This window comes from Gymnogyps californianus, chromosome 8 (genome assembly GCF_018139145.2).
Source record: "Gymnogyps californianus isolate 813 chromosome 8, ASM1813914v2, whole genome shotgun sequence".
Classification (NCBI taxonomy): Eukaryota; Metazoa; Chordata; class Aves; order Accipitriformes; family Cathartidae; genus Gymnogyps; species Gymnogyps californianus.
This window is the reverse complement of record NC_059478.1, coordinates 7,044,203-7,070,811: the sequence shown is the minus strand read 5'-3', so window position 1 is coordinate 7,070,811 and position 26,609 is coordinate 7,044,203. Positions and strand designations below refer to the sequence as shown.

The 26,609-nt window shown below is 50.1% G+C and overlaps 2 protein-coding genes across 4 annotated transcripts in view; both read right to left on the bottom strand.

The window, feature by feature from the left end:
- PBX1 (PBX homeobox 1) overlaps positions 1 to 10,341 on the bottom strand; it is a 131,787-nt gene extending 121,446 nt beyond the window's left edge. For all 3 annotated transcript variants that reach the window (XM_050900735.1, XM_050900736.1, XM_050900737.1), the window contains exons 1-2: positions 9,955 to 10,341; positions 7,235 to 7,308 (exon numbers count right to left, since the gene is read on the bottom strand). In XM_050900735.1, coding sequence (XP_050756692.1) covers positions 7,235 to 7,308; positions 9,955 to 10,145 — 265 coding nt within the window. In that variant the 5' untranslated portion in view covers positions 10,146 to 10,341. The remainder of the gene's footprint in view (positions 1 to 7,234; positions 7,309 to 9,954) is intronic.
- ALDH9A1 (aldehyde dehydrogenase 9 family member A1) overlaps positions 1 to 26,609 on the bottom strand; it is a 533,528-nt gene that overhangs the window by 290,947 nt on the left and 215,972 nt on the right. The gene's annotated exons all lie outside the window — the stretch shown is intronic.

The window sequence follows — 26,609 nt, the reverse complement described above, 5'->3', positions numbered from 1 at the left end:
CAGTACCGGCTGGCAGCATTGGGGTGCCACGTGTGAGCCCAGGCTGGCAGTCCAGGTCCCAGGCACTGTTCACAAAACAGCTTCTCCCACCACAGGGAACACTTGCCAGTCCAACTGGACCGGGATCATCTCTCGGTGGATGTTTGGGGAAAGCAAAGGACACAGATTGAGGTTGGTTTATTAGATTATGGACAGCCCCATGCAAATAGGACCATATTGATCCGGTCTGCAAACACCTGGCTGGGAATACAAGCAGCCCCTGAGTATACAGAAGCTGCTGGAGATTATTAACCAGATCCATTGCTGTAAATCACATTACCTCCTTCCAAACCCCAACCCAGCACTGAGTCCCCCTGTGCTAGGTGCTGCACAGTGCACATCCTCGCAGCGCAAGGCAGCATCACTTCTCCCTGCCCAGCACCCAAAGCACAAAGATTCAGCCCAAAAGCATGGAGCCTGGCAGGGGCATCCTGCTCTGGGGTCCGTGGAGCCAGGGCTGCGCAGCCCACCTTCCCCACAGCAACTCCCAAAACAAAGCAAAGCAAAGCACGTGTTACCAAGAGGGTGAAACTCACTGTACAGGAAAACTGCCACAGGAATGCAAGGCAGGAATAAAAAAAAATTTAAAAAATCAAAAAGGTGGAAAAAAGAAAATATCACATCTTCAGATGCAAACTCACCCCCTGCTCCCACTGGGTACCTTGTATTTTGCACCAGCTGCAAACCACCCCTCTAGCACACAGAGCAAATAGGACAGGCTCTCCTGCCTCCCAAAGCACTCCAACTCCAAGTGCAGGAAGGAAAAAAAAAAAAACCAGTAGTAAAATGCTTCACAGCAGATTTCCAAGAGATCACGAAACCCTCTGCAGAGCTTCATTAGCAGAGAAGGCAGCAGCTCCTGGATTAAAGGAGGAACTGGGGAATGAGGTGCTGAACCAAAGGCAGAGGAGGAATCCCGTATTCCTCCCTTCTCCCCGCCAAAATCCCCAGCTCTGATTCAGCAGAAGCACCAACAGCAGCATAGCCTAGTGTATCTCACTGCAAACGAAACCATTTACGTTTAAACCACCACCCTACTCCCCTAAAGAATTGCTGCATGCAGTAATTTCCTTGTGACAGGGGAGGGGAAAAAAAAAAGCCATGATGAAATTGTCTCAGAGTTTCTCAGCGTTTTGTTTACAGCCGCTGCCCTCAAACCCAGGGCTGGCATGCAGCGCACGAGCCTGCTAACAGGAATAAATCTAGCATTTGAGATCGTTTAGAAAAGCTCTGCTCGCAGACAGTCAGCGCTCCGAGGGGGAAATCCCTTTGCAGGTCTCAAATAAGGGAACTTGAACCATTTTTCCCTGGAGAAATTTAGGCCTGAAAGATCTTCTGAGTTTCTTGTTTGGAGCTACAAGGCCCAATAACAAGATCTCTTTCCCTGGACTCACCCACAACAGTTTGACTGCTGCCAAGACCATGCAGAGACAAGGGGAGATGGACTGGAGAGAGACCCACGGCAGCAGGGAAGGCACCTAATGTTCATGTAAGAGGATGCTCTGGTTAGCTGTTATTTATGTACGCATCTGGTTAATATAGATATTTTTCCAGCATGCATTAATTGAACACGAAGATTCCTTCTCCTCTGTGCCTTGTCCAGTGCTGTCAGCAGGCAGCATCCAAAGAGCAGGCTGCCAGCACAGCACCTTCCCGGCACCCTCCTTCCCCTGGACACACACACCCAATGGCTACCACTACCCAAAACCTGGGGAGGCTGGTGCAAGCAAAGTTTGGGAGACTTGGGAGCACGGGATCAAGGGCAGGAGGACAAGCTCATCCATCCCCCAGGAGCAAACAGATGGGGCAGGGAGCGATGGGACCCAGCAGATCCTCCAAGAGCATCCTCCCAGTCTGCTGCAATCACAGCAGTTTACTTGACATCAGGCACCCACAAAAAACAAGCCTTGAAACAAAACCAAACAGGTTTGCTCCTGTACTCCCCAAATTGTGGGGAGTCCCTCAGGAGCGGTAACGCTGTGCCGGAGCTGGGCCTGGTTTCTCCGCTTTGCCGGCAGGGCCGAGGGGGAGGAGGTGGGAGGAAGAGCCCACTGGCAGCCCTGTGCTTCCCACCTCCTCCCCTGGAGGATTGCAGGAGGCCAATTTTGATTAAACTAATTAAGCCTGCTCCGTTCAAAGAGTTCCAACCACATGCTACCAGGGGAGAGGAAGAAAATATAAAATTAAAAAGGAAAAGGAGAAATCTCCCTGCAAGCATGCTCCTCCAAAGCTATCCATCCCCAGCAGATCCCTGATGGACAACGCCACGCTGGAAGAGGAAAGCTCAGAAAAAAAGACTCATGGCAGTGACAGGTCCAACCCTGAAGTCCCTGCTCCTTCTAGCCACCAGGACCTACTGGGACATGTCCCCCTTCGCATCAGAGTAACTGGTTTCCATCCCCTCCCAGCCAGTCCCCAGAGGTGGCCGTTCCTCTTGCAGTAATAAAGGCCCCCACCAAGCCAAGGTCTTCCAGACGCTGCCTTCCCTCCCAAACCATCCCTATCTTCCAGCCCCTTACACACTCCCTTCCCTCCTTTCCCTTGAAGACACCAAGTTTCTGGAAGCAATTTAATTGTGAGCTGCAAAGAGGCTTCCTTGGGCAGCGCTGGCCGGCTGGAGGCCCTGCTCTCCCAAAATGTTTCGCTTCCCCCCAGGCCAGCGACACCAGGGACCTGGCAGACCCTGTCCCTATAGGGAGCCTGCCCGGCTGGGAGAGAGAAGTATCACTTTTGCCTTCAAAGCCTTTCAACTGGAGGGGGAAAGAAAAAAAAGAAAAAAAAAAAATCAAAGCAAAGGCTTCCTTCCCTTTGAAGGGCAGGAGGGAGAGCAGCCGGGCGAGGGCTGGACCTGCCGAGAGCAGAGGGGGGACCCCGATCCTCCGGGGCTGGAGCACGAGCACTTTCACGATGAGCTTTTGCAGAAGCAGAATGAAGCCTTAGGTGCAAGAATTGCATTGAAATTCAAATCGGGGTGTTTAAGTCTCCCCGGTGCAAATGCAGGACAAGGAGGGCAGAGTTTGAAACCCTAGAGAAGGGCTGGGGGCAAAGGAAAGCAAGCTGCCCTGCATCCTGCCCTGCAAAAAACTTCATTCGAGGGGCCTTGGGCTTGCCAGTGTACCCCACTTTCAGCTCTGCCCCGAACCCCAAGAACACCAGCACTGCACACACCGTGGCTGCCCCACTTCTCCCAGTGCCTCTCTTGGGGGGGGGAGGGGGGGGGAATAAAAGGGAGGGAGGAAGAAAGAAAGAAACCCCATATCGTAATTGCTATATTAAAGAGAAATAGCAGGCAAGAATAATAAGAGAGGTGTCAGAAGTGAAATACAGTAACAGACATTAAAAAAAAAGACTACAGTTCTGCGATGGGGGTGTTAATTGAACACAGAGCTGGAGAGAACAAAGGGGTGTTAAGGAAGAAAAGAAGGGGAAGAAATCCTACCTCCTCCAAAGATCTGATTTGAGTTAAGTTTGGTGAAGATAATGCACAGGGAAAGGTAGCTAAGAGGCACCTTATATAGCTATTATGTTCTAAAATTAAAAAAAAACCAAACCAAAAAACCAACAAACCCATTATTCAACAACAATTGCACAGCTAATCAGTGCTGTCTATAAATATTCCACTTCGTAAATTCCCCCCGTCGCTGGTATGTACATTTTTCTTTTAAACCTGAATTCCTTCAACACAGAAGGGCAAGGGGGATAAGAAAATAAAAACCAGGGGATTTCAAATACAAAGTCAGGGTCTTTTTAAGAAGTAGAATTTGGCTGATGCCCTCACCTCCCCCAAAAGAGCGGAGAAAGTGAAACGATGGGAAAAGCTCTTAAGGAGGAGGAATCAGATTAAATGGTCATATATCCTGCGCTCAGCCTCTCCTCACCGGTCCCCGCCGAACGAGATGGGAGTTGGGAAAGGCTCACAGCTGAAATAGATGCTGCTGCATTTTGACAGCAGATATTTTCCAGTTTGCCATCCAAGGACCCCACGTCTGCGTACGCCTTGCCTGATTCTTCTGCTTAGCTATTCTGCTCATGCAGAGAACAGCTTAAAAAAAAAAACATACCAAGAGAGAGAAAAAAACAAGGGGGGGGGGAAGGCCGTAAAGACAGAGCCCCTACCCCTGCCTTCAAACTTTTTATAAATCAGCAATGCAATTTCCGATTTCAATCCCTATTGATAGAGGAATCAATTGTATTTAGGACAACAATGCCTCCCATTTCCATAATTATTATTCCAAAAAGCCAGCCAGCCATTTGAAGGCAGTCCTGCCCCTTCCCTCGCAACAAAGCGACCAACAGCAAGTGAAAACACACCAAATGAACGCGGACAACTTATACGTATATTTAAGTGGCAATTTTTTTCCCCCCCTACATGCTCCCATCAGATCAAACCTCTCAACTTTTGTTACTTTTAAACAGACATCACCCCAAAAGAAACAATCTCCAGGTTGCAGACAAAAGACAACCCCCTGAGCTTTTTTTTTTTTTTTAAATTATTATTATTTTTAAAAGTGTTTATAAATGCTTTACAATAGCTGAAGAGCCCAAGTGCAAAAGGGAACTCTTCGGCCAATACAGACGACCTCTTTTTCTAAGAACTTTATGGACACTTTGGGTTTGCTCAAGACAACGTTAACGCTATGAAATATTAGCCATAATGTTGCGAGAGACGGTGGTAAAGTCTCCGTAAGGCTCTGGAGTCACTTAAATCAGGCAGCGGGGTAACTGAACGCACATTTCTGCACATCATAACGCCAGGGGGAAGATGTACGCACGCACTTTCAAACACCCACCAGTGACCACAAACAATCACCAGGATATCAAACGCGACACATGCAAAAATCTGGGAAGCAAAATGGAAAGTGGGAAGAGAGAAGTTGGCTCAACTTTCACGCCGCTGCCCACAAGGAAGCGGTAAGCAACCAGAAGCAGGCGGTACCCTCAGCCCCAGAAAAAACAAGGCTAACTTCCTCCTAGCATTGGGCCCACAAAGCAATAATTAAAAAAAAATAAAAATAAAACAAAACCATCTGGCCATTTGCTTCCTTACAAAGTGTGACTTTTGGGGACGCAGATGGGGGAGAGGGGAGGAGGTCTTTGAATTTGCAAAGCAAAATACTTCACTGTAAACATATCCGAAGGTAGATAAACAAGGCTCCAAAAGCCATCTCGATTCAACCTCTTCGGAGACCTCTATACAGCAGCCCCGTAAGCCAAGTAACCCAGGCACAACAGCAACAAATAAAATTTAAAAAACCAACCAAACAAAAAAAAAAAAGACAGCCCCAGTTCACACTTCAATATCCTTTATTTCCAGCAGCACGCTTCACCCTATACCATCTCTCTCGATTTTCCTTAGCAGACAGGAATTTTCCCACCCAGTCACTATGGGTATGTACGAGATGTCCCCATTCCTCCCCAGGTCACCAGGGCCCCACAGCATCCCCGAGGTCACCTGGATTTCCCACCAGGTTTGGTCCTAGCAGATTCCCCATCCCCTAACTTTGCGACTGCACCGATAGCAAAGCCAATCTGGGATTAATCATTCACCCTGCCAAAAAGTACCCCTGCACAGGCAACGTACGCAGCATCAAATACACATGGAGAAAAGGCAGACAAACATTTTCTTTGGCTCACACAAAATAAAAGGAGAAAGAGGGAAGAGGGAAAGGAACTCGGTAGCACCTTTTTTTTGGGGTGGCACACAGGGAAACACTATAAAACCCATAAAATTTATCTCTAGGCAGACACCCTCACGTTACATCATATGAACTCTACGGAGGTTCCCATACCGAACCCACTGCTCGATGTTATGGGAACTCCATAAGGAAGGACTCCTCGGGAAGGTCAGACCCGGCCACGCAGCCATGAGGACTTCAGAGAGCCGAATGCCATCAGTAGGTGCTTTGTCTGGGCTACACGCTGCACAAACAACGTTTAACAAAGGGCCCCCTTAGTCATTTTATATATATTGCAAGAGTCAAGTAATTGTATTTTCAATCAGCTGCTCACGCTAGGAGGTTTTATATATATATTTAAGAAAGAAAAAAAAAAAAAGACCCAGATTCAGGTTTCTGAAAGCTGTTCCCCTTTTATGTGTAACTATCAATGTATATCAACTGGGTGTGCAATCATATTTATTGTCACTTTCATTCATGTCATGCCCTTGCTTATATGGTTTAGATATGAATTATTGACTGTTACAGTCCTTGTTGTAAAATGGGGGGGGGCCGGGGGGGAGAAGTCAAGTACTTTGCAGCGTGCTAAAACAAGGCAGCTAGATCGGCATGGAAAAGCCCACCGATCAACTCTGGTCAGCTTAGAAAGCCAACGGCAGAGATGAACCCCCCCGTCCCCACTAAATTTCCATCATTCCCCCCATTTTTTTAATTAAAAAAAGAGATTCCAACAAATACATAAATAAGTGGTGCATGTTGCTAAACGTCCTTCCCTGAGCATCTGTTGTTTAAGATCACCCTTGATTGATGACTGCTATTTTTTAATTGTTGCTTTTAAAATTTAAATGCCCCCCTGGGATGTGTTATAAGTGTGTTAGTACATGGTAGGAGGTCTGGAAAGTGGGAAACAGCAGAACCAACGCTCTCATGCCATTAGCTTCTTTAGAAGCCTGAGAACACCCCATGCCATAAAACAACAGTACCCTAAAGTAACTAACAATCTAATATATTGCTTTCACTAAAGGCAACTGACAACTCGCTCTTACATGAGCTAGCCTGGATGATTGGCAGACAAGAGCATTTTAACCCTTTCTTTAAAAAAGAGTAAGAAACCTTTATGTTTACCTGAATAGTAATATTAGTAAAACTGCACAATTTCGTTTCGTCAGGTTCCTCCCCCCCACTCTGTACTCAGATTTATTTTTCTTTTTAAACAGTGCCATGTCTTAAAGAGGAAACTAGAGCAAGACAGAAATTGCAAGCGTTTTGATTTTTTCTTCTCCCCAGAAAAAGCAATAAATAAAAAGAGGCTATACAATAGAAATTAAAGCACGATATTTTCCCTTCCAGACACAAACCACATCATGCAAGTCCACTGCCAGAAGCATTAAATACTGGCCAGTTATTTCTACCCACTTAAATACTGCTACATGGGGAGGGGGGGCCACAAACTTGATGGAATAAAACCCTCAAAGAGCAAAAAGAAAAATAATACAGAACCAACAGCATTGATTTCCTACCTGTTTTTTCTTTGATTTCACACAAGACATTAAAAAGGGCTGGCTTCATCCTGTGGCAGTTTAAAGCATGTTTCCTGGAGAGAAAAGAAAAGAGGGGAGGGTGAGGTTAGGATGTCACCACAAGGAACAACTTTCCAAATTCATGCCGGCTGGTGTGTGCGTGCCGGAGGCGGGGGGACACAAACACACACACACACGTTTGAGCCCCTTCGGCCCCGCCGTCATCCCTGCTAGGACTTGAGTGCCGGTGCTGCAAACAGCCACCTACCTAACGCAGAGGAGATGAATTACGCCAATTTAGGAATGGCTTGAAAATCGCCTTTGCCACCGAGCGGCTCCTACCGCCGGTGTGAGCCAGGCGATGCACTGAGCCGAAGCCAGCAGCTTTTGGAAGCCAAGCTCGCTTCAACTGTCTTAGTCCATACAGAGAGAGCACTGGGCTCTCTCCGTCCCCCACCTCCGATATTAAACCCAGCCATGTGCTTTATTAGGCTGGTCCTGCAAGGCAGAGGGGAAATCCCCCCCCTCTTGCCCCAGCGCTGGAAACATCCTCTGCTTAGAGCTGTCAATTCAGGGAATTTCAGCGCCCAACTTGGAGCGCAGAGACACACGCGCACATATGGAGAAACCCATTCTTCTGCCTCCATGCTACTTAGATCCAGCTTATTTGCAGGTGTTAAAATTTAATTCTTTACAATTGGGACAGCAAAGACATTTAAAAACACAGCCGGCTGCTTCTGGGAAGGGGAGGGTGTGCTATTCAACACCTTTCTTTTCGGCTGCTGTTATTTCAGAGCTGACCGTTCTCCTGTGGGTTTTGAGGACAGAGTTGGGGGGGTGGGTTTGGTTTTAATCAGCTGGTTTTAAAACCCACCATGTGCCCGCTGAGGCAAAGAAACAGTATGATTTTATTTTTTCTCTTAAGCCATACGACCATTTAGCCAAGGGTTTAGTTGTATAAGGGCTGTTGCTATCAGGCGCCAGTTACGGGATTTCTGTTTACCAACCGAAATTACACGCGAAAGACGATGTGAACATCTGGCAAACATTCACACTACTTACCCCACCACCCACAACATGTTAAAAAGATTTATATATCTGATGAAGTCTCTCAAAGGTATATACCCTTGCAGAACCACAGCGTCCCCTTATCAGCACACCCAGATGGGCGCAGACATTTGGGTATACACAAATCACATACATATGCTGTAGGGGCCCTCTTACAAATAATACTGACACTTTGCATCTTCGCAAAACTTCATTTAAAAAAAAAAAAAAAAGAAGAGGCTGCAAAACAACCGTGCAATAGTAGGATGGATAGAGGAAATGCAAAGCCAAACATCACTGATAAATACAGCATGTTTGGCAGCTCAGCATTAAAAACAATAATAAAAAAAAAAAAAAGTACTATGAGGAAGCAGCTGAAACAGTCCAGCAAGGCAAACCCATAAAGCCTTCTCCTAGCTCTGTTCTGCTTTGGTTTTATTGATTTGATTAACTACACTAAATTATCCAGGCAGGAAGACACACAATTCCTGCAACTTTCCGAAGGAAGACCCCCTCACTGCCCCGGGTCTGGCCGGGGAGAAAGTGCATGATTTCCTCCTCCTTCTCCTCCTCCTAACAGCTACTCTGCCCCTGCAAGAACATAAGAAAATTAGTAAGATCAGCCCAGCAACAAGCCTTTTCGGTAAGCAGGAGCTTTATACAAGCTGGGGAGGCGGGGAGGATGTAAGCTGAGGTGTGGGGGGTACTTTTATCCTTCTGGAAGTTCTTACTAAGCGAGTTTTGGGGCTGTACGGTGCGTTTTTCCAGGAACAATGTATTCTAGCAATCTGCTCCAGCTCGGGGCATGAATGCCAGGGGGAAGGACATCACACCTAGCAGCTCTGCAGCCCAGAAGAAATTTCAAGTGTACCCCCGGCAATTCAGGGCAACTTTTTTTTTTTTTTTATTCCTTCAACTGTGCCTTCAATTTGGGGATTATTTTTTTCCCTCAACTTTTGCTAGCACCTTTGAAGGTGCGGATTAGGTTTGCACTCCTTGAAGCCGGGGGCAATTCGGTTACCAGCATTTACAGCCTTTTTTTTTTCCTTTTTAAATACCTCTGCAATAAAGAAGAAAAAAAAAAAAAAGGAAAGCTTCTATGTGCATCCTCCAAGCACAAAAACACGGCCTTAAAAATAACACCACTACAGGGCCCTAAAAAAGAACATTATTAACGCTCCTAAAAAAATGGAGCAGCACTTTCTGCCTCTTTCAGAGGACCCCAACGCAGAGCCCCCCGCACACCCAGCCTGCTCCAACAACCATCTCCCTCCGGAATTAACCCCCACCCCAAAAAAGCTGGGAAAAGCCAGGCCGCCCGCCCGGCCGAGCCCCAGTTTGGGACCCCCGATGGGGAAGGGGCCGGAGTGAGGCGGGATGGGGAGGGGGGGGGGGGGGCGGCGCGGGCTGTGGGCGCTGCGACCCCCAGAAACCGCCACGAAGTTGGGAAAGGGCTGGGGGGGAAGGGAAGGAAAAAAATTAACCCGTCCCCTTCCCCCCCCCCCCCCCAAATATCTTAGCAGCAGGAACCCCCGTCCCCGCGCGATGCGCCCCGCGGCCGGGCGCGCTCCCCCGCCGGACAACAAAGGCCGGGCCGGGGCGCGGGGGAAACTTCCCCGGCACCTGCACACACACCCCCCCCCCGCCGCCCGGGACCGGGCCGCCGCTCTCACCTGGCCTGCGCTTCGTCCAAACTCTGGTCCGTGATGGTCATGATCTGCTGTAAGATGTCTCCGATGTCCTGCTTCCTGCCTGCCTCCCCCTCCGCCCCGCCTGGTCCATCCTGCATGTGCTGGGACAGGCCCGGGTGCCCCGGCATCCCCACCCCGCTGTGCGTGTGCATCAGCCGCGGCTGGTCATCCATCGCCGGCCCCCGGCCCCCGCTCCGCCGCCGCCTCCTCCTCCTCCTGCCCTGGCTGCCGGGAGCGGCGCGGCTGGGCTGGCCGCCTGGCTCCTCGCTTTCTTTTCTTGCTCGCTTTCTTCTTCTTCTTCTTTCCTCCTCCTCCTCCCCCCCTCCTCCTCCTCCTCCTCCTCCCCAGCCTCTTCCTCTTCGCTTTTTATTTATCCTTCACGCTGGCGCCCGGCTCCGCGGCGAGGAGGAAGAGGAGGAGGAGGAGGGAAAAAATGAGGGGGGGGGGAAGAGAGGGAGAGAAAAGAAAGGGGGGAAAAATCCCTTTGGCTGCTGGAGGAGGAGGGAGGGAGGGAAGGAGGGAGGGAGAGAGGGAGGAGGGAGGGAAGGAGGGAGGGAGGGGGGGGTTCCGGGGAAGGGAGGGGAAACGGCGGCGACTCCAAAAGCAGGGCAGCTCAGCCCCGCGCCCGGGGAGGCAGCGGGCGGGCCGGCGGGGGCAGGGGCCGGCGGGGCAGGGGCTGCGCCCGGGGAGGCGGCGGCGGCAGCAGCAGCGGCAGCAGCAGCAGCAGCAACGGCCGCAGCGGGGCGGAGCAGAGCGGAGCGGGGCGGCCGCCCGCGATGGCAGCGCCGGAGCTGCCGGGGCCGGAGCGCGGCGGAGCCCCCGCGCTCCGGGGGAGGGCTCCAAACTTTCCCCCACCCTCGGGCCGGGCTCGGGGCTGGCTGGCGGCCCGCACCGCTCCGCGACCGGCAGCGGGGCCCCCCCTCCGCCGGGCCTGCGCGCACCGCTCCCGGCCCTCGCCGCCTGCTTTTGTTCGGCTCCGGACTCCTCAAACTGGCACGGAGGAGCGCGGGGGGAGGAAGGGGCAGCGGCGCCTCCCCGCCCCCCCGGCCCCATTGGCGGCGGCGGCGGGAAGGCCGGCCCCCGCGGGCCGCCCCGCCTCCTCCGCGGCCGCCCGTCAATCTCCGGGTTCAGAGGTGGGCCGGGGGCCGCGCCCCGCCCGCGCCTTAAAGCGGCCTCAGCCGCCGGCGCAGCGGGACGGGCAGCGCGGCGCGACGGCCGGGCCGGGCTCGGCTTACGGGGATTTCCCCCCCCGCCGGCCGCCATGCGCCGCTCTGCGTGTCTCCCCTCAGCCCCAGCTCGGGCCCCGGCCCGCCTCCCACCTCCCCTCAGAGCTGTGCCCCCCAGACCTTCCCGCCGCCCCTCAGGCTCATCTCAGCCCCCCCAATGCTCCTCAGGCTCTCCTCGGCCCCCCCCACCTCTCCTCAGCCAGCCTTCCCACCTCCCGCCAGCCTCCCCTCAGCCTTGCTGCACCCCATCTCCTCTCAGCCTCCCCGTGGTCCCGCGGCCAGCCTTCCCTGCTCCCCACAGCCCCCAGACGCCCCTCAGACAGCCTCTGTGCCTCCCTGCTGCCCCCCGCCAGCCAGCCATCTCTGACTCCCAAGGCTGTCCCCACATCGGCTCCACACGCCGGGTGGGAGCAGGGTCCCCCCTCCGCTGTAGCCCCCAGGGAGATCCTTCCCTCTCACCTCAGCCACTGGCGTCTCCTCATGGCGCCGTTTCTGTCCTTCCTCTTCCCTGACCCACGCAGTCCCGCAAGCGGGGCCTTCCCAAGCGTGTCACGCAGGCCGGCGATGCCACATCCCACACCTGATGGTCCCACACCTGCCCCAACAGGGCAGGGGAAGCTAGCAGAGGTCCCAAGGCCACCAAGACTGCCATTCAGACCTACGTGTCGCGGTGTCACGGCGCTCTGGAGGGGAAGAACTTCCCCAGCCCCTTTCTTCATTCCCCGGGACCTGAGACTGTCCTGTGGCCAAAAAGACCTCTGTAGGCATCTGCTGGGGAGCAGGGATGTCCTGGGGACCAAGCTTGCCTGGAAATTTGTATTTAAAAAAGAATAAATAAAACATAGTTATGGTGATACAAGAATTTCTTGCGTGGCAGATGATTTCATCAGATTGTCCCTTTCTCAGATCCGAGGGTTGGCAGCTCCAGGCCCCTTGTAACGCGAGGGAAGACGGGCCCAGCCCCGGTTCCTGACCTCGGCACGGGTTGGGGAAAGAGCCGTCAGGTTGATCGCAAAGAGAAAAAAAAATACAAGGCAATTGTTTTGCTTCCACTCTTCCTTTTTAATGAAACACTTTCCAGTGTTTTAAGCAAAACATGACTTTTCATTTTGAAATTTCCTTTCGAACCATTAAAATGTTTTAAAGCGGTTGAAGGCGAAGTGAGATGTTTTGATTTTTGTCGCTATGCAATATTTCACTCAACACATTCTTTGTGTTTCTTGATTTGCACAAATTTTTCAAAGGTTTCTGCTTTCTCGTCCAAGACGTATCTATATATTTTTTACTTTTTTGAAAAGGCAAAAATAAATGGGAAAAAAATATCCTTTATCTCCACGGCTCCACAGGAAGCGGAACTTTATCCAAGAAACAAGGAGCCAAGGGACTCCTCTCCAAAGGTCCAAACTTTCAGACACTTAGTCATCCCTTCCCTCGCTTGCTCACACACCAAGTCTAGACATACACTGTCTGAAACTGGCAGGGACTCTCCCATCCCCAGAGGTCAGTCCAGGGTCTTTCAGGTTTCATTTTGAGCAGCTCCGAGGAGAGGCAGCACAGCAGAGCTGAACGTGCACAGCGGCAAAGGGAGTGGCGGCCGCGGGGGGACAGACAGGGACATTGGGGACCGCGGGACGTAGTGGCCTGCTGACCCCGCAGACTCTTGCGTTGCACATCCTTCCCCCGTTTCCTGAGTCACGGCACGATGCCTCGGCACATCAGGTAGACGCAAGAGAGGGGGAGCCAGAAGACCCTTCGGGGACCCGGCACGGGTAGGGTATGAGGCACACGTGGGGGCGAGGCGAGTTGTCTGTGGGGTCAGTGAGCCCCAGGCAGCCCCATGGCGTCTCACAGGGAGAGGGACAGAGCCGTCCAAGCCGCTCCGAGAGAGGCATCCCAGCATGGGGCCTTGGAGGAGCCATCGGGCCAACGCAGAAATGGCCAGGACTCTGCCTCTGCCGTCTGCTGGAGTCTGTAAAATCCTTCCTGTCAGAGATAACTAATCCTGGGGCCTTTACACCACCTCTCCTGAAAATCACATTTCATTCCTCTGTCTCCTCCTGCCTTCCAAGTGCATGAGATTGCAATAGGTATTACCGAAAATATTCCCCATGGGAGCTGACACTGGACTCCCTTAAAACCCAAACACCATCACCCCTCCTTCCCCAAGACACAAGCGAGCGCTATGCTCTATTATCTCGACACCCACTAAATCTTTCTGAAATAAAGAATAAACATTTCCACCACACATAGTGTAAGTGTATGTGCCAAGCTGCATCGCTTCCTCTCCTCTGTGGTTGTTATAAAGTGGTTTTGTTTCAATGGTGAAGCAGATGGACAGATTCCAAGTCTGGCGTCCCCACTCCCTCCAAGTACGTCTAACGCTATCTTTGGTTTATCGCAGATTCCTGAAGAAAATGTTTACGGGAGCCTCTTGTTTAAAATCTTGGCTCCATCGCAGCATAATTCCTATTATTTATTAAATGAAAATCAAGCTGTTGTTAATGCACCATTACTGTGGCAAAGTGGAGCCCTTGAAAATGAAGGCCAAACACACCCTATTTCTCTGAGCCTGCGGGAAGCATCTCCCCATCATCGTCGCTCAACGCTCACGCCGCAATTGGATGAAAAGCAGTCTCGTGGCCTGTGACTCCTTAAACATTTTCTTTTTGTGAGAAGAGCCGCGGACTCTTTTGCTTTGCTGTCCAAAACCTGACATCCCAGAGTCAGACAGGGCACAGATTGTCCATAACACCGTCAGAGGGGCTTTACCTGAGGCACCTCTGTGGCAATGCCCTTCTCCGTTCACCATGACCAAATTAATTTTCCTCCCTCTTCTGCAATTTTCCTCTAACGTATTCCATGGAAAAACCTTCCTATTTGCCACCAGCCACAGCCCCCATAACACAGTGAGCTCCATACAGACGGTCTCTCCTGGACTGAAGTGAGGCAGAGTTTAAATTCCTAACCAGTTTTCAGAGGAGATTTTTAAATTTTCCTGGAAATGTTGTGTTGCTGCTTTGAACTGATTGTTTATTTGTCAATTTAGTCATTAACCTTCTTCCTTACTCCTTTGGCTTTTGATAAGACAGAAAATGTCAAAGGGAAGGGAAATAGGCTCAGAATGATTTCCCCTGGCGAAGGATCCCAGTCGCCAGAAGTGAAGGGATTTTTCTCATCAATTTTAGCAGAGACACGGCTTCACTCACGGTGCCAGGTTAAATCAGCATTCAAGTTTTTTGCAGGGTTTGTGTGTTAGACTTTAGCAAAGTACCGGGGTCTTCTGGAGTGATCTCAATCTGTAGATCTCAAAGCCCTTTCAAAAGGAGCTAAATACCGCTGATCCCAGTTAAGGTGGGAGGTGGGAAGAGCTGGCCAGCCAGCGGGAGAGCCAGAAATGGATTCCCACTCACCCCATTCCCAGCCTCACGTTCAATCCCCTGCATCACACTAACTTTACCATGGTCCTGATCTATTCTATTAAGAAATGCGTGTCTTAATTAATGCATTGCTTATTAATATTTCCTATTCATGAAATTATTACAAACAACCCGAACGCGGGTAAAATACTACAACCACAGAAGAGGGGATCAACTTCTGTTCATGCAAAAATTTGTTGCATCTCAACTTGTTGTTTGTTGCTTATTCAAATGCAAGTAACAAAATTCTTACCATCAGAAGTTTACCAAAAAGGAAAACGGCTTTTCCCAATAGCTGACATAAACATGTAAGTGCTACCAAACATATTTACATGTTTGAAATAGATGGTATAATTACAATGAGTTATAGTCAATATTCAGTCTTTCCCCGGTTTAAATGCTACCTTCTGATACAGCACAACACATCCTTTAATTGTGATCACGTGCTCTTTCTTCGAGACTGCTGCAATTTTTTTCCCCACAAAAACGTCTGTAATTGAAAAGAAAATGGCATTGTTTAAAATAAATTCTCTGCCCTCCTGGAAATAAACAGGTGACTTCCCTTACAGAATGTCCTATTTCTGGGGCTTCTGCATCGCAGCAAGCCATCTGCAAAATCATTTTGGACATTTTTCCTGACCCCAAACTTGAATTTCAGCAAGGAAATGCAGTTTTTGAAGACTGAAAAAATTCAACAAGGATTTTGAAAACAAGTCAGGTAAAAGCTATCAGAGGAAATATCAACAAAAGCAGTCATAGAGTCTTCCAATAAAAGCAGATCCATTCCGGACTCAACAAAAAAGGTCTTTTTCCCTCTTTCAGCCAATACTGATGTTCCTCAAAGGATACGAAATAGCCGTTAAATTCACTTTTATCTAGCGTGTCTCACATTCTGCACAGCGCTTTTAAAAAGAGAAAGCCACATTAGAGGAACAAACACATGACTGTATTCCACAGCTTCTCCATGAGATCTCACAAGTCAGGCCCCCAAATGAGACCTCCTCTTCACCACCAGCAGTATGGGCTCACTTTTGTAGTAAGCCCATTTTCAGATGATTTACTAAGAAGGCATATCCCTAGCCTTCTTTTACAGATGAGGAAACAGAGGGACAGGAAGAAGAAGGTTCACCTCTGTGAACCACTAGCAAGAGCTGAGGTTATCACCCAAAGGTGATCACGTAGTATCTACCTTGAGCACAGTGAAAGAAATCCCTGCTGCCTCGTGTGAACTATAGGTATCTAGAATTACTTTCTTTGTGTCTCAGATGCAGACTCATGGTTTTGGGATGTTTTGCACCACATCTTCTACCTTCAAGCGGTCTTTAAGGAGTTCGCTGGCAGGCAGAAGTTGGTTTTCCTCTCCTGAGCTTTTCCACAGATTTCCAAGGCTGAGAAAGGCTGTGGAGGAAGAGGCTCAGCTACAGGTTTCCGATTTCACTGTCATAAAAAAGGGGTTTAATGCTATCCCCAAAGACAATTCTCACCAGCCCTGAATCAAGGGATAGAACAAATGCCTCTGCCCCTCCGCAGCAAAGTTGGTGGGAAGTGTCCCCCCATGCAAAGGTCTGCCAACAAGACCCTTGCTGCTCTCCGAGCTAAAGCCCTACCATCCCATGCATCTCTCAAGTTGGCCATCACCACAAAGGAGTGAGCAAAGAGGTCACAGTGAGAGACTTAGGTCTCTATGGCGGTAAGCAAGCCAACAGCTCCAATTTGCTGACTCGCTTTTCGATGAAATCCTCCCCTTGGCTTGTTCACAGATTCCTCCAGTCTCTCTCACAGGGGTTTTGACCCAGTGTTCCTGCAGGCTTTCCTATTATCAGCTGTCCCGTCCTTTCTACACGACTGCCAAAGTTGGACCCTAGCCTTTCGTTTCATTTTCATTTGGCTTCTTCCCCAACTTCCCATATTTGAGCACTTTGCTTATTATTAGTCTGGTCCCTCCTGTACTTTGCTCAGCTCCATTCTACTAATTGGTTTGAGCCTAGGCCCAGCATTCCCTAAAACAGAGTCACTTCCCCTCGCATGCAGTCACTGCCACGCGTTCAACACCCTCCCCAGACTCCCAGAGCAGGAGTGACACTTCCTCTCCAAAAGGTGCCGGTGCCCTTGACTGAATGGGTCTGAGACAGTGATCGATAGAATCACTGATATATGATTGTGTCCCATATTGGTTCTTCACAGCCCAGGAAACACGTCCCCTGGCAGGCCCTGAAGGTTGTAGGACAGATAGGCTTCACAGCCAGACATCCATTTTCACTATCGCTCCTATCAACAGCTTTCCCAGTAATATCCCTGTGTTGCATGCCACCGTGGGAAGCATCAAATTTCAAATAGCCAGCAACCTAAAACTAGGATGTTCACTTTAATTCCTATGAATTGAAAATATTTGGATTCTCGTACGGTCAGACGAACCAAAGATGTTTGCATCACCCTTGTTGATGACCTTGTCTTTCCAGAATACAAGTCACCACCACTTCCCTGTGGCTCCCAGGTCATAAAGAGGTGTCAAAGCCTCTCGCCTCTCACTTGTGAGTAAGGAGGCAGTGCTGCAGAGAGAATAACCACAAATCACAGCAGCAGCTCTCCTGCCCCTGGACCCAACCCAAGTTCACCAAGGACTTTACTTTCCCTGGTCGACTGGGCAGAAAACTCGCAAAGCTTAATTTCTTACCACGCTTTCCCAGGAGGAAAAAATCTCACCTACAATTGCTGTCAAGTCACATATCGTACCTCACCCCGAAAAGATTTAGGCAGGTTAAGCCTGGAAGAAAGAGAAACTATCAAAGGCTGCTTGTTTGATAAGGGCACATCTATACTCCAGCAGCACCTGGTTACTGTGGGACACGTGGAGCTGGGAGCTGGGCTGGGGGAGCAGGTTGCCCTCCCTAGGCCCTGTTCTCCAGAGGGGAAGCTAGAAAGGATGGGTTGTCACTAGCTCTGAATGAGAGCAAAGCCTGCAGAGCAAAAACTGTTCGCATCTTGCAGTGAGCTCAAAGTCACCTAGCGCTCATATTCAATGGGTGTCCCACCGACCCTGTCAGCTCAGCACCTGCTAGGGAGGGAAGGCCACAGCCCTGCGAATGGAAAGTCAAGTTCACTGGGATTGTGGCTTCGGAAGGAGGCCCTGTTGAGCCAAAGGAGGTGGAGGTCTTAGACACTGCTCTGGAATGAGCCTGCAGCCTCCCACAGTGGCCTATTTAGCAGCAGCTTCAACCTTCCCAGCCTCCATTTAGTGAGTGCAAAAGTCAAGGTGTCCAAGGGATGGGGATCTTTGGGAGAGGGCCAGAAGACATTTGCCAGAGGGCTGGAAAAGGTGGTAATGGGGAAGACAAAAGGACACGTAAAACTCAAACAGCTACCGATGACTCTAACATGCTGCTTTTCCCCCAGTCTCATAGTGGGGAAGGTTGTCAAAGGATGTAAATTAATAAACCTCATTTGAAGCAGTACCAATTTACTCCCAGTAAAGAACTGGCTTTCAAATTTTAGAGGCCCCAAGTGAGTGTTGCACGGGAGCCTGAATTTCAAGGCCCAGGCTGGGAAGACCCCACTTGGCTGACGTTGTCCTGGCCTCAAATAAAAGACCCAAAACTCCTCCTGTGTTCTGGGCTGCTCAGCCACTTCCTCCAGCTAATTGTTCTTTCCCCAGTTGGATAGTCTAGTTCTGGAGCAACACAAGAATTAGGACAGAGAAAAAGACACTGGCAGAGCCCAGGGAGGAGCAGGGAGAAGAGAAGTCATCCCAGGTCCCCACTGTCCCCATGGAACAGGCAGTGTCAGGCTCCCGGCAGCTGGATGGGGATGGGGTGGGAGGAAAGAAATGGGAGCAGTATCCTGGGGGATGCAGACCACCATGAGCAGAGGGGGAAGGGAGGAGAGGCAAAGGAAGGCCACAGCCTTTTGGTTTTGCAGGGCAGGAAACATGGGTGTTTTATAGTCATCACGCACACACACCCACCCCCTGACTGACGTGCATGACCTGTGACCAGCCCAGGGGTAGGCAGCACATGCAAAAGCAGCAAAGGGACATATGCTCACCCACAGGTACCTTGTACCTTCTCCTCAGAGAACTGCCCCAAGCACGCAGGGCAGTGTTTGGCATGTTAAACCACACCTAGGGCAGGCCTCATACTGCCTCTATTGCAAAGCCCTCAGCTCTGCCCACAGCAGCCAACAGGTCTGCTGACTCCCGGCTAACCCCATCTCCCAGCCCTGCTCCATCTCCCCTCCCAGTCTGCTCAACGCTGGGAGCTGCGAATGCAAACTATCCCACCAAGACATGCTGTCATCATCCATCCAGCCCTTTCTATTTCCATTTCTTCCTCCCATTCAGCTGAGACAGAGCCAGGCTGAGAAGGGTCAGACTCACCACGTGAACCCCAAGGCTCAGTGTAAACCAGGGAGAGCAGTTCCCAGGGCTTGGGCTGGAGAGTGGGAAAGCGACAGCACATCTCCTGAAACCTCAGCAGCTTGCCAGTCTTGTGACCTGAAATCAAGGCTGTCAGGGACTGCTCAGAGCTAATAGCAGTGTTTTTTTGCGTTTGAGCTAAGGGCCTGGCTTGGAAGCTTTAGGCAGTCACTGTTCCAGATAACAAGAAAGGGGCCTCCTTGCACACACACTCTGGACATATCTGGCCAGCTGCTGCTCCTGGGCACTGCCATGTGGTTGAAGTCAAAGGCATGAGTCTGGAGGAGGAGCAAAGGCAGAGCTCTGTGAGAAAGAGCAACATCCATTCCTTTCATAACAGCTCCTCTGACTCTGCTGGTAAAAGAGAGATGGAAGCTTAGCCAGGTCTGGAGCACAGGACAGACCGTTGCAAGTAGCACCCTGCTTTACTCCTTGACCAGAGAAGTGTTATTTACCAAAGCACATTCAGCCTATACAGGCTATTTTCATAGCCTACATAATGTAGCGTTCTCCAAGCCAGTGCTTGGAGATGGACTGCACGTGGACTGGAGGCTGTAGTGCTGCCGTCAGCCCTGGAGTAACATCCCAGAAGAAAACAGCTCCTGGGAGACTCCACCATCACAGCCTGCTCTGGAAGAAGACAGCCTCTGCCAGATCTTCACCGCAGGCAGGACAGGGACCTTCACTGCACGGTACACTGTTCATCTGTGAACGGATGGACCCAAGCAACAGCAGGAGAGACCTTCACCAGGATCAAAGTTTGGTTCACAGCGGTGAAGACATACCTGCATTTTGATGTCAAGTTATCAAAGTGAGTCATTTCAACGACAGAGCAAGCTAGAGCAACCGCCGCTGTGTAGACATGGTTAGGCTGACTCCATTCAGTTGCAGGTCTTTCTCTACACCAGAAACCCAAGCAATACCAGTGATATGAGAATGGCATTGCACTAGATTTACTCTGTGGAGCTGGGATCAGACTCTAACCCTAGCTTTTACACAGCTTTTTTATCATCTCCCCTCATCACCACTTAACTCCAACCCCAAGCACTGGAATAACCAAATACCATCAATTAAACTGCCTCAGAGGAAACAAAATGCGCGTTTTTACAGTCCTGAGCCAGAGCCCTGTTCTCATGCTTCGTGATTGTCCTGGTTTCAGCTGTGATAGAGTTAATTTTCTTCATAGTAGCTGGTACAGTGCTGTGTTTTGGATTCAGTGGGAGAATAACGTTGATACACGCTGATGTTTTAATTGTTGCTAAGTAGCACTTATCCTAAGTTAAGGATTTTCAGTTTCCCATTCTCTGCCAGCAAGCAGGTGTACAAGAAGCTGGGAGGGAGCAGAGCCAGGGCAGCTGACCCGAACTAGCCAAAGGGGTATTCCACACCATAGAACATCATGCTCAGTATATAAACTGGGAGGAGTTGGCCGGGAGGGGCGGATTGCTGCTCGGGCATCGGTCAGTGGGTGGTGAGCAACTGCACTATGCATCACTTTTTCTTTTCTTGGATTTTATTTCTCTTTTTTTGTTATATTCCTTTTCATTACAATTATTATTATTATATTTTTATTATTATTAGTTTGTATTATATTTTATTTTAGTTTAGTTATTAAACTGTTCTTATCTCAACCCCTGAGTTTTACTTTTTTTTTTCCCCGATCCCCCTCCCCACCCCACTGGGAGGGAGGAGCGGGGAGTGGCTGTGTGGTGCTTAGTTGCTGGCTGGGGTTAAACCACAACAATGATGAAAGGAGTTCTTTAGGCTGCACAAAACACTTGCATTAAAAGGCAAATATTATTATCTCCTGCTTTTTTCTTTGGAACCCAGAGCAGATGAGAGAGAATTCGTAATGCAGAATCAGAGATGCCCCTTAAAACAAGAAATCAATGTATCTAGTCCTCAGGCGATGTAGGACTGGATGGATTCTTCATAAGGGTAGAAGAATGGTCTTGGCTTGGTGCTGGAGTTACAGCAGGAAAAATCTGTGGTGGGACACAAGAATCCCTTCATGAAGGACTTAAAAAAAAAATCAAATTTCTGAATCTTCCCATTAGGCAAGTGTTTCTGCAGTGAGCATCTGTTCCCACTTGCTCAAATGCCCTTCCCCTGGCTAAAGAGGAGCGGCGGTGTTTGTTGCACACACATGCACACGCAAATCCTACACGTGCTCTTTTCCATCCCATTTGAGGCACGGCTTCCCAGGCTGTATCAAGTGCAAAGTGAAATCACCTGAAGAGTGTCGCTTTAAAAGCCACGGAAGTGCAGAGAGCAGCACCAGCAGCAGTCAATAGCAATTTCCACCGCCAGGTCGATACCATCTGATGGCTGTGTAGCTGTAAAGATTGTTTCACACACATATCAGGAGGTGGGCAGGGGCAGGAAAAGTGGAATTGGTTTTAATGATTGCAGGATTCAAAGTACTCCTGGCTCGCTCTCCCTCTTCTTCTTTCACAAGAAATACACGCACAAAGAGTCAGAAATCAAATTTCCAGCCCTGTCAGTTCCTATCACACTAGCTCCCCAGCTTGGACTCCTTCCCAGTTTGCCAGGGAAGCTTTTCCTAATCCACTGAGAAGTGCATTACCGGGAGATGGAGTTGCAGCCTGTGTCCAAACTTCACCTCAGTTTCAGGTCATTAGCTCCACCGGTTTGGACACGGAGCTACAGCAGAAGCGCAGCGCTCAGGTTCAAACCCAAAGGGTTTCCAGATGAGGGTAATTTGCACTATTTTACCTCCCCAGACAAGATCAGCATCTCATTTTGCTAGATGCTGGATGGGCAGGGAATAGTAGGCAAGCACAAACCGCTAAACACAAAAAAGAGGGAGGGTACCCATTTTGCAGAGAAAACGTGTGAATGGCTATAGCCTAAAAAATAATAGCACATTGTGTTTCTGTTGCCTCATATAGTGTTTTTCAGCTAGTGACTCCAGGGGCAACATATGAACAAATGTGTCTTGGTCAATGTTAAGAGCATTGCTATGGGATGAAGGAAGCCAGTTCTACGGCCTGGGGTTCCCAGGGCTGGCCTCGTGGGCCCAGCTCTGCTCTTTGGCTTCTGTAAATGCGCTGAAATACCCGTCACTGCTTCTGTTTCCCTTGCACTGTCTGTCTGTCTGCCTCCTGCCTGAGGCATGGACTCTTTCTTACAGGGTTTCACTAGCTGGAGCTCTGATCTCTGCTAGGAAAACCTCTCAATTGCTCCTGCAGTAAATGAAAGTCAAGACTGTGTCTACTTTTCAGAAAATAAAGAACATGAGTTTGATTCTTTGTCTTCTAATTCATTAATTCACTGACATCTAAACACAAACTTTTCCCTCACCATCACATAAATAAGCAAGATAATTTCCCAAGGAGCTGAGCCCCCAGCAGTCTCTCTCCTGACCCTTAGCGCCTGGGTACCAGGGTGGGAGCAGAGCTGGGCATCTTCAAGCATCTCTCTCTGAAAACTGGGGCAAAGCAGCCTCTCCGCAGTTCATCGGGTCGTGCCAGATGGACACAACCTACCTCCTCTGCTCCTCAGATCATTTCATAAAACACAAGTCACCGCTGTCTTACATGCCCATCATAGAATATTTTATTGACACCCTCATTTAGGCCTCATATGATAACTGAGAAGCAAAGACAATAACCATAGGCATATGCTACCAACGGGTCTTTCTTTTACCATGTAGGATGCCACATGAACCTGTGTGTTACACATGTACACACACATCCTTCTCTCTTTTTCTCCCAGCCCCTAAGACATCAACCCCTATTTGCTGCAGCTTTTTATTTTATTTTTTTAATACATACGCAAGCATTTCAGGGCCTGACCACCAGCTTGATTCTTTTATGGAGGGGATAACACATATGCACAATACTCACAGTGGTTAGAAGCATGCTCCCAAACTCCCAGCCTCTGGAGTCCTTTTTGAAGCAGAAATGGCAGGTAACTACCCAACTCTTGAAGCCTGGAAATGGTGAGTGAGGTAGAGCTTCACTGCAAGGCCCGGAGAAACTTCAGAGGGGCAGGCTGCAATTAGTAGGGCTTGCTGAAGTTTTAGATCAACAGAAAACCAGCTGGGGTTCAGCCAGCAAAGCTACTGTTGCTCTGGATCCAACTTCACAAATAGGTTTTTTCCTGGGAAGAAATATAAAGAGAGGAATGAAGAAAGAGGAAACACATAATTTCAATATTTTTAAACAAGGCATCTTGCTGTTTCAGTTTGAAACTCTCCTGGTTTATACCTGCCCCTTTCAGAGGACCTGCCAGCTTTCCCCGAGTGTGCTGCCACTTCCAGCCCTAACCCCTACAGCCGTGCAGAGGTGGCCACCGCCACGCTCCATCCAGCAACGCTGCCAGGAGGCACGGGGAGGGTGACAAACACGGTGGAAGACAAACAAAGCCCAAGCCGTGGGATTACTGAAGCACGTTAGCTCAGCGGAGGGAGGTCAACACAACGCAGCGGACCTCTGACCCTCGAAGGAAGCCAGAAAACAAACTCCTCTCTCCACATGTGTGACACTGATGGCGAGGCCACTTGCACCCTTCAGCCTGGCCAGCAATGCAGAAGAACCTGCAGATGATGAAGACTTGAAATTCAGAGCTGTCGAGGCCAGACGGGCCACCTGCATCGACTAAACCTACCCTGGTACTGTGCAGGTGGAAGCGCTGTGGGAATTTCAGGTCAATGTCTGCCTCGCCTGCAGGAACCACACACACATGCAGGGAGAGACCCCCTGAGCCCCATGGCGTCTCCTCAGTGAGTTCGCAGCTTTGCTAATTAGTCACCAAGCCAGCACCCACTACCCCTTCTGCTCACAATAAACCAAAATATCACAAAACCCTTGATGCATTAAAAAAAAAAAAAAAAATCCAAAAATTGTTATTATTTTTGTTTGTCTTTTGGGTCACGTTTTCAAGTTTCTGCAAAAATAAAGTGGAAGGTCCTTGTAATGGTGTGAGTCCAGAGGCTGGGACTTTAAATAAAATCCCACACACTGGGAGATGCTCAAGGCGGTGGCGAGCACAGCTTCTGCTTTGCCTGTGCTCAACCCTGCAAAAGACTGAAAGGGCTCTGTCTGCTCAGCAGTCAAAGAAAATCTTCGTCGTGACTTGATCCCAGATACCCACAGAGTGAAAATAGCTGAGATTGGCATGTTTGTTAGGCTCACAGGTAAAAGGCACAGTAAGCAGCAAAACCCAAAATAAATAGTGAGAGTTGACAACACTGAGTGAGGGAACCTTGAATGGGAAATAAAAGACAATTTTGAACAGTGAGGGTAGTTAATCACCAGGTCCGGTTACCAAGGGAAATGGCAAATTCATCATCAGTCAGAGGTCGTGCATGGAGACTGGATGTCTTCCAAAAAGCAACGCTCTGGTTCAGGATCAACTTTTTGGGTTCAAGAGCATCCCTCAGAGAATAACGCCCTCCGTCACAGCCTCCGTGGGTGGTGCTGGCCTGAGCTGCCAGGCGAGCGGGCAAGGGTGGCAGTGCTGCAGAGCCCCCACCTCGCAACCCAGCCTCTCCCCCCAGCCTGGCTCCCCCCAGTCGCACCGAGGCCGGCTCGTGGGGCCCAGCCAAGCGCTGAAATCCTGCGCTGACTGTGGCCCTTCTCCAGACACCCCGCCTGAGCCGGGCTCTGAGTCCTAGCCTCCGTCACGCTCAACCCCAGCGTGGTGCTCCTGGCCACCGTGGCAAGCTGTGCCGCCGACCTCCCTGCACCGGAGCACTGACTGCCCAACGCAGCCAGGGAAGCAGAATAATGATCTCTCTTTTTCCTTTACTCCTTTTAGTCTCTGCATCTGCTCCTTCCTTCCTTTAGCTGCCACGCAAACCAAGCCCGAAATACACACTCTGGCTTCTGTTTACCCTTTCAGGCAGTTTTCCTGATGCCCAAGACGCTGATTTGAACTGACCTCTCTCTCAACGCCACCTTACCACCAACTCAGCTCCCCATCCCTCCTTGGAAGCAGAAAGAAAAATCCAAGGGCAAAGCAAAGCGGCCTTGGCATCCCTGATGTGCTCCAGCACCGTGATCTCCCAACCATCATGTGGGAGAAAAGCAAAATGGATCAGAGTCTGACTTCCAGCTTTGCTTGCGGACATGGAGAGCAAAATGCCAGCTAGTACATCACAGCGCCGCAGTCCCTGCATGGAAGTGATTCCCCAGATCCCAAAGGGCAGAGCTGTGCTCTCTCCCCTCCTTCTGCACCCGTCAATACGGCCAATTTAAACAGGTTTCAGAAGAAAGCAGGTGCCTGCACCTCATGCTGCTTCCCTGACCCTTGTAAATCCAGTCTCTTGAGTGAATGGCTTGTTTGGAGAGAGCCCTCCGTTTGTTTGTCTGGGCTCTAGTGATAATAGCTCTAATTTATCTCTGAGCTGGGCAGGCATGTCTAATGTGTTTGAGTATTTAGAAGCATTATGAAGGTTTCATTTGGTCAATTGTTTCTTGAAATCCTTTCCCACACACAGAACAGCCATGCAAAGGTGGAACCGCTCCACCGCAGGCAACCCCGGGAGCCGCAGCCTGCGTTCCCAGCCTGGGAGGGGCACGACGCCAGGGCTGCTGGAGTCATTGAAGAGGAGGCACAGAGATCCCAAAGCCCTTAGTACTCGGTCTCGGAAATTAAAGACCAAGTGGCCGACCTTTGAAAGGGACAATGACAAGATGGTCTGGAACGTGCCACCACACCTCCTCCTGCTTAGACCTTCCAACCCTGTTTGCTTTATCATCTATCTTCTCCATGTAGACACACTCCATCTTAGCTCAGACTTGATTAGGCAGGGTTAGCTGGGAAATGCCCGGGGATTTCTGCACTGGGAAATACAGCACGGTTGGCCAACACGTTGTACCTGATCTTAAATTAACCCTTCCCGCACTCTGAGGTCCATTCCAGCTATAACCAGACACCAGCTGAAGACCCTTTAAGCTGGGTCCCAGCAGAAGGGGTTAACCTGAGTCAGTGCTGGGGAATAGTGGGACCGGGTCACAGGTAGAACATGCGATCCGACCACAGAGTTACTTAGAGTTACTTACAGCTCAAGCCTGCACAGCTTAACACGCTACCGTGCATCACCTGCGCTGTGCTCGCAGGCCCGCGCGTGCTTCGGCCCGTGACAAATGCAAGGTCACGTGCCTCAGCTTAAATCACTTTCGTGGAGGTTTCAGCAATTCTCTTCATGCCATTTCAGCTAATTTTAGCTGCGAGCTGAGAGGCCGTTGCTGAGGTTCAGCTGACTGGTGGCAATTTATCAGGTCACCCTGTTGGGGTAGGGAGCCTGATCCGACTCGGCTCTGCCCTCTCTGCTCTCCCTTTTCCGAATGCAGGAGCAGGAGCATCGAGAACCAGACCTGTTGTGTAGCACCTGTAGCCTCGGAGCAATTTAACAGAGCGTTAGCACGAGCAAGTCCACATTGCTACCCGTGCCGTCCTCCACGCCACCCTGCGCACCAAGGTGCAACCGGTGCCGAAGTGGAGCACATCGGGCATCGTGCCCCACCGTGCAGCCGGGAGGAAATGACGCTGCAGCTCCCCGGCTGCGATCGCGGGGCTAATTTATAGAGGCTGAATGTAATTACTTACCCTGGC